Below are 8,110 nucleotides of genomic sequence, written 5' to 3'. Positions count from 1 at the left end.
TGTATGGAAAACTTTATTTGATAATAAAAATAGCATTCACAGACTTCTTTTTGATAGCTACATATACATTGCGATCCATCTGAAGGAGGAAAAAAAAAGCTTTACTGGATAAGTCAACATCTACTTGTACTTAGACTAATGTTATGTATCGCCTCATGAGTCAGATAAAGCTATGGACAATGTAGTATCTATATATGCATAGTGTTTGATAAAAAAGATTGGCCCATATACATGTACTGCTTCTCATTGACACAGAAAAAGCATTAAAGTCCAGATAACATTGCAGAGAGACCACAGACAAGTATACAAGTGCTCTATAATAAAAAGGCAGGCTATGCATCATGAGAGATATTCAATCCCCTCCCCAAATAACATCTGTTCAACCCTTATGGTCTAAATTCTTTTCCCCCATCCCGAGAAATCAACATTCGGACCTCTCTGGTTCTGAAACATCCTTACACATGCCTGACATGGGAGTATAAATTACACATATGGGTCTCAGCCTCCACATGAGGAGTATAAACACACCATATCATGGTCCTCAAGGTGGAGGATCCTCATAAATTCTCTTTTGTACAAGAAAAGGCAACGGTCTCCTTTCTTCCACAGGCTGCTAGTAGTTACATACAGTAGTAAAAATCTGTCCACAAGATGGCGGCTGGCAGATCGGTGGCTTGATACCGTACTACGAAGACGGCAGCAATGAAACTCGCATATTTATTTATTTATTTATTTGTGATCATGTTTAAGAGATTATGTTGGCTTGTAAAATCTGAAAACATTGTATACACAGGCACATGTGCACCAGAAAATAAAAATAAATAATAATAATAATTAAAAAAATTAAATCAATCCCACAGTCACTTAGCTTTAGTCATACTCCAGTGCAAAGACACCGAATGGCTCAGTTGGACAGATTGTACCAAATCTTCTGCCATGATTCTGGTAATATATGCTTTCCAAGTGACACAGGAGTTTTTTTCAGTCAAACTATTGTCAGCTGCGTATCCTGTCAGATCTGCATTGCTTTCCTTCAGATCAGCATGGATGAAAGCGTAAGGGATCAGTTAACTCCCTTAACTACACTGGCTATGATCTTGCCCCAGTCGGTCAGCGATTACTGATGGATATCAGCTGGTTTGGGATTTTTTGGATAATGGAATGGATTCAAAAATGGGACGTGGCTGTTGTGAATGAGGAAGGTGAGGAAGAGGAACCCTCTTGTGCATCAGTCCACAGCATATGAGAGACAAACTCATCAAGATAATCATATACAGTAGATCAGGATCCAGCGTCAAGGTTTCATTTAAGAAAACACCCTATCAACTTCTTTGATGTGCCAATTCTTCAAAATAAATATACTTTAAATATATTACTTCATTAGTAGCATCATAGTTTGTGTTCTTTTACTTCACTTGAGATGATCACGCACGTATGTAAACTTATGAAGTCATCCGTAAAATATACTAACAAACAGTCAAGGGTTGTGCTCTGGTCTGCTAACATCGCAGTTATGAGGAACGGAGGAACGCGCAACACGCACAACTGAACAAGTCCGGGGAGAACTGGGCGGTGCCTTTACACAGTTTTTCTGGTTAATGTTGAGGAATTCGAACAAAAATAATGGAGGAAGTTCTTTTTTTTCTTTTAATAAAAGCCTGGAATCTCTCGACTAAACTGATACACAGATTTGCACAAACCTCACTCTCTGGTCAACACAACACTGAAGAGTTATAAAAAACAAACAGGATGAAGAAAGTAGACGTGAGATCGTTCCGTTTCTACACGTGTGGCTGATCTGTGGAAATTTGTCCTGAAAAATGTGCAGATGTAAAATTAACCAAGTGTGCAATCAACCAATCAAACAACCAACCAATCAATCAACCAATCAAACAACCAACCAATCAATCAATCAACCAATCAGTCAGTCACCCATTCTATCAGTCACTCAATCACTCAACCCATCAGATCTTTTGAAACGGTTCAATGTCGACAGCCGTCCAGCTCTGCGAGGGCTCATGCGTCAGTGGAGTCTGGTGGGTTCCCGCGTTCATATGCTGAGGTCCGTGTGGTTCTCTTTGTAAAGCCGTCTCTTGGACTGAGGGTGCTGTGCAGGAGCCCGGTCCGCGTTGATCCCGTTCACACCGCCGGCCTTCAGCACATTGTAGTAGTCCTTCAGCCGGGGGCCGGCAGCTTCGTCCAGGCAGCTCCCGTTGCTGCTGCTGTCCGACTCCCTCCGGTAGCGTCTGTCCGGGGTGCCGTTGCTCAGGTGCCACTGCTCGCGCTCGCCGCGGTCCGAGGGGGAGAGGTCGCGCGGCACGTTGGCGTTCTTCGGGCCTCGCATGGGCGTAGTGCGGCCGCGGGAGAGCGAAGACGCGGCGCTCTGGCTGTTGTTGGGCCTCTCCGGGGTGGAGGTGAGGTAGGCCTCTTCCTGGCAGCTCCTGCCCGGCGTCTGAGGCTCTCGCTGGGGCTGGAAGGGTCTCTCGGGCGTGGCGGCCGGCCGGAGCAGGACCTGGCTGGGGGAGCGGGAGCTCTGGTCCGGGGAGTAGTCGCGGTGCGTGCGCTCTGCCCGCCGATCCATGGACTTGGCCCGGCGCCGGTCCGGCGAGGAGCCGCCCCTGCGCGTGGGTGAGCGGTCCAGGGAGCCGCGACGCGCCTGCGGCCCCGGGCGGGCTCTCCTCTCCAGGGAGCGCTCGCACCCTTCCTCCCTGAGCTCCCGGTCAGAGGGCTTCCTCCCAAAGCCGCCCTCCTTCCTCAGCGTCTTGAAGAGCCTGGCGATGCCGCTCTCCGACTCAGACTTCTTCACTTTGCGGCGGGAGTTCTTCTTGTCGTTCTCGGGGGACGGGGAGGGAACGCGGGGGCCGGCACGGTCGTTGTTCCAGGTGTGGTGGAGGGGGGCTCTGGGATAATGGGTGTAGTCCCTGTAGTCCTCCCTCCCTCTCTCCCTCTCTCGCTCTCTCTCTCTCAGCCGCTGTTCCTGGGGCCAGGGTGGTGTATGGTAGTCTGATGTGTAGCTGGACTCCGATGGGAGGTGAAGTCGCCCTTTAGACGGCATGGTTCTCACTTCCGAAAGATTTTGTGTCCCGGGTGGGGCAGGGTACCCGTCATTGGGCCCGTCTGCAAATACGCACGCAGAGAGAAAACTTAAACATTCTCTTGGAAATATTCTACCTTTCATTTTTAAGTTATAAATGGTAGTACAACAAAATGGACTACATGTAGTAAGCATGAATAACTACATGTCCAAGACTAGTATATTCAAACATATATAAATATATGCGTGTGTGTGTGTGTGTGAGACAAATTATCTTTGTTTGATGACAAATGGATCAATGTTAAAACAGTCACCCATGCTTAAAACAAGGTCCGTGTGGGCTACATTACACATAATGGTGTGTAATGTAAGTGGACTCTGGTGTGATGCCTCTACCCAAGCATGTCGGACACTCAGTGGTCCTCCACGGGGAGGCTGGACCAACTAGTGCTTCAGGAATACAAGTGATGTTATTTTCTAACATCATACAAAACCGTCATGACTCTTTACTCCGTTAAGGATCCATCACAGACGCATAACAGAGGTCCATTCAGTGTGGGAACATGCACTGGACATCATCACCCAGAAGGACAACACACATGCTTTTGTCACACAGTTCATTTCTGGACACAGTTCTGGACAATGGATATAAACAATAAATGGATATAAATCCATTCAGTTTAGAGGTTGGTGTGCTTTCTCAAGATTGTGATGCTTTAACAACAAACCACGCTAACTAGATTCATCATCAGGCACTAGTTTTAACAACACATTTTAAAGCAAGACAACAATAATCTCTATTTGGTTCTGGCAACCATGCAAACATTTCAACTTGGTGACCTTCATTACTGTCATTAACTTGGCTTGAAAACGCCACAAAGCCTAAAACTGACTTAATGTAGAGAAGACTACAATGGAAGTTATTCGATAAAGCAGTTTAGACTGTTTAAGGTGCTATTCTTCTTGTAATTTGAGTAAACAATATTACATAAGAAAGGAAAAGCAACTGTAAATGGCGTTAAGTCCATCCAGTAACAGTATTCCCCAAGACAGACTGCATCACCACCAACACCATGAACACCATCTCCACCAATCGCACGTCAGCATGTCAACATCATGCACGTCTGGGGTGAAATGCTAAGCGCAGGGTTGTGGGGGGAGGGGGGGATCCATGCTTCCTCATGGATTGTAGCGTGGGGTCAGAGGTCAGCGCAGTGCATTATAGGTAAAAATGGATTCACAAGGCGAGATGAAAGCACAGTGGAGGTGAGGTGGTGGGGGCGGGGCGGGGGTCGCAGGGCAGCGTGAGCAAACTCCACGGGCTTCGGCATGGGCGGAGGGAACAATCACGAAGGGGAATAGTGCACTACAAACCGTGGTCTGGTTTTGGCCCATTAGGTAGAAGAAGGGCTCTCCCAGTTTATCATTCCTTAAGCACGCAGTGAGGTGGGGGGCCATCATAGCTATGAACCCACCAGCAAGAGAGACAGAGCAGAGATAAACAAGAAAGAAAAACAACGGAGGAGATTTTTAGATCTTCGGTGTGGTCAGAGAAAGGTGAGAGATTTGCTTACACATTAGACTTCTGTTCAGCAGAGTTACTGTCTGAAGATTGTTCTCTTAAAATAACTCAGTGTGCATACAGAAAGTCTTCAGAATACATATTGAATAAATAACTTGTTTTTTTTTTTATCCGGGAAAAATAAAAACAAGGATTTTGGTTACCAGTAGTAACTGATGGTTTCTATAAAAAAAAAAAAAAGTCAGATAAAAAGAAAAATATTAAGAACAGTTCAAATGCAGGAGACACTAAGGTAGAAGACGAGAGGAGTGAGACAGAGAAGAGTTGTGAGGAGACGATGTTCTTCTTCTCACTACAGAGCGAGACGAGACTATGAAGGAGAGAGAACCCAAGAGCGGAGCGTCTTCATGGGCCGAGCGCTCACGGTGACGGTGACCCACCGTACTCCGGCACGGATCCGTCTCCCCTCTTCAGAACCAGCCGCGCCCGGCGGCCGCCGTTCTTGATCAGCTCGATGGCGCGCGAGTGCTTCATGTTCTTGGTGCTCTCGCCGTTGATCTCCAAGATCTCGTCTCCCACCTGCGAGCGGGAGGGCCGGAGGCGTTAAGAGGTCACGGCGTCGAGCGGGAAAACCGCTGGCTGCCTTCGGAGGCGCCGCCTTTTCACAAGCTACTCGGTAGGGTGTCTGCGAACGTTCGGGGCTTCGTGATGGCAACGTGGGGCACGACTGTCAGGGCGTGGTCGGCTTGGTCAACAAATGAAATGCATGTAGTGGCTGAATTTACAAAAAAGGTCAACAAAACTCCAGTGGCTGCTACTAGTGGCTTTGGAGTTACAAAATATGGTGGAAATGATTTATTAACATAATATAAATGCAAATGCAAATCTATTCAACTGATTTATATACGTATTTATATATGTCTCTCTCTAATATAATGTGAAATACTAATATACTAATAAACTGGTAAAAGATCATTGGCTTGCTTTGAAATGTGTAAAAGAAAAGAATAATGTGTAAGTCAGAGGTGGTCCCTAGAAAACAGACAGCAGCACAGATTGATCTCATGCACAGATAAAGTCATTACAGTAGAGCTCTTTACTGGAAAGTACATGTTGTCATATGTGAATTACAATATAACTGTCTACAGTATAATACAATCAAACTGATATAATATTGAGTACGTAGGGAGTTATTCAGTACCGTAGGAGGAGTGGTCAGGTGAGGGAGGTTTGTGAGGGGATGTCCAGGTAATGCTGGATCTACTCAGGCAAGGCTGGATCTACTCAGGCAATGCTGGATCTACTCAGGTAATGCTGGATCTACCCAGGTAATGCTGGATCTACTCAGGCAATGCTGGATCTACTCAGGCAATGCTGGATCTACTCAGGCAATGCTGGATCTACTCAGGTAATGGTGGATCTACCCAGGTAATGCTGGATCTACCCAGGTAATGCTGGATCTACCCAGGCAATGCTGGATCTACTCAGGTAATGCTGGATCTACTCAGGTAATGGTGGATCTACCCAGGTAATGCTGGATCTACCCAGGTAATGCTGGATCTACTCAGATAATGCGGGATCTACTCAGATAATGCTGGATCTACCCAGGTAATGGTGGATCTACCCAGGTAATGCTGGATCTACTCAGGTAATGGTGGATCTACCCAGGTAATGCTGGATCTACTCAGGTAATGGTGGATCTACTCAGGCAATGCTGGATCTACTCAGGTAATGGTGGATCTACTCAGGCAAGGCTGGATCTGCTCAGGCAATGCTGGATCTACCCAGGTAATGCTGGATCTACTCAGGTAATGGTGGATCTACCCAGGTAATGCTGGATCTACTCAGGCAATGCTGGATCTACTCAGGCAATGCTGGATCTACTCAGGCAAGGCCGGATCTACCAAGGTAAGGCTGGATCTACCCAAGTAAGGCCGGATCTACCCAGGTAAGGCTGGATCTACTCAGGCAAGGACTGATCTACTCAGGTAAGGCTGGATCTACTCAGGTAAGGCTGGATCTACTCAGGTAAGGCTGGATCTACTCAGGTACGGTTGGCTCACCCTCATCTTGCCGTTCCGCACGGCGGCCCCGTCCTCCGCCAGCCTCAGCACGTACAGGTCCATGTTATACTCCTTCCCCCCACGCAGGCTGAAACCAAAGCCCTTACTGTCTCTCTCCAGATCAACCGAGTAAAACTCAGCATCCTGCATTTACACACACACACACACACACACACACACACACACACACACACACACACACACACACGCATGCACACAAGAAAAACAAAAAGTAAACAAACAAAAAATAAACAAGTGAAAGTGAAGAGACACGCCAGGCACTGCAGGCGGAATTTCAAAAACTCTGCTGGAGGAAGAATTCAAAAAAGATCTCCTCCGTGCAAGGGAAAAGGATCATCTCCGCAGAAGGTCTCAGCTGAAAGAAGTAACCCAATCTTTATTCCATTCCAGGTAGACTTCTAACACCGGGGGCGTTGTCACTAGTCAAACTCAACAGACAGGCAGATAATCTGACTGAAGAAGATACAACACGGGCTGAAAACGTCTCGCACATCTACTTCTGCTTTTAGTAGGTATTGCGAGGCGGAGTGCAGATTTCACTTAGGTCTTCCTCATAAATGGCCAAATCAATGCTTAGTCATGAATGTTTAAATCCTCTCCAGAAGGAAGTCTGAGAAGAGGCAGCACGCAGCGCTACAGATGACTCACTGCAACTCCACATCCACAAACGCCAAGCGCTACATCTTCAGGTAACCAGGTTCATGTTCATGTGGAAAAACGTCCACGAGTGGCTTCATATGTGCTGCTGAAGCCCACAGGAATGGGCCAGGATGAGGCAGGTTTAACCAACTCTGCTGGCACTGCTGACGCAAACACTCAAGAGTGACTCATAAGAACTCCTTCCAAAGTAAAGGAATGTCACCCCATACATACAGGCTAAAGTTTATTGAATTAAATATGTACCGTCATCCCCCAACTCCTGTTCCAGGATAAACTTTGCCGACTTAATATACTAATGCTAATTTACTAATACTCTACTTAAAATATAAGAAAGCAAAGGCTGATCTCACACCACACACTTAAACGCACCGAAGGTACAGGAAAAAGCACAATCAGCTGTCTGTGTTTTTTGCAAAGATGTTGTGAAATGTCTCAACAGAACAAAGGACATGCACAGAAACGAATGCAAATGAAACACCCAACAGCTCTGACCTGATTGGACGTTTGTGTTGAGGGCGGGGGCGGGGCCTGCTTTGTTTTGTTGTTCCTGAGGAGGTAAAGAATAGATGACTATAAACACATTTAATGTAACCGAGAACGCCATTTGTTGAAAAGAAGGCCTGTAGGCTGAGCCTTTGGTCAGTGTGTTGTGTGTGTGTGTGTGTGTGTGTGTGTGTGTGTCCCACCTCAGCTCTGTGCTGCTCTGACACATGTGTGTGGTGGTAATGGTGTGTGTGTGCGTGCGTGTGTGTGTGTTTCTCTCCTACCTCAGCTCTGTGCTGCTCTGAGGTGTGTGTGTGGTGGTAATGG

The 8,110-nt window shown here is 46.7% G+C and overlaps 1 protein-coding gene across 14 annotated transcripts in view; it reads right to left on the bottom strand.

Moving 5' to 3' along the window:
- Nucleotides 1-8,110, bottom strand: part of LOC143512574 (membrane-associated guanylate kinase, WW and PDZ domain-containing protein 1-like) — a 106,655-nt gene continuing 98,545 nt past the window's right edge. For 11 of the 14 annotated variants that reach the window (XM_077003067.1, XM_077003073.1, XM_077003062.1 and 8 more), the window contains 4 exons: nt 7,793-7,847; nt 6,620-6,763; nt 4,997-5,135; nt 1-3,117 (listed from right to left, as the gene is read on the bottom strand). In XM_077003067.1, the coding sequence (XP_076859182.1) occupies nt 2,051-3,117; nt 4,997-5,135; nt 6,620-6,763; nt 7,793-7,847 (1,405 nt within the window). In that variant the 3' untranslated portion in view covers nt 1-2,050. Of the gene's footprint in view, nt 3,118-4,408; nt 4,498-4,996; nt 5,136-6,619; nt 6,764-7,792; nt 7,848-8,110 lie in introns of all 14 variants that reach the window. The other 3 variants (XM_077003070.1, XM_077003072.1, XM_077003074.1) reach the window with 1 other exon arrangement.

Source organism: Brachyhypopomus gauderio, chromosome 4, assembly GCF_052324685.1.
Source record: "Brachyhypopomus gauderio isolate BG-103 chromosome 4, BGAUD_0.2, whole genome shotgun sequence".
NCBI lineage: Eukaryota > Metazoa > Chordata > Actinopteri > Gymnotiformes > Hypopomidae > Brachyhypopomus > Brachyhypopomus gauderio.
Note: the sequence above shows the minus strand (reverse complement) of the source record. Positions and strands in the feature narration are given on the sequence as shown.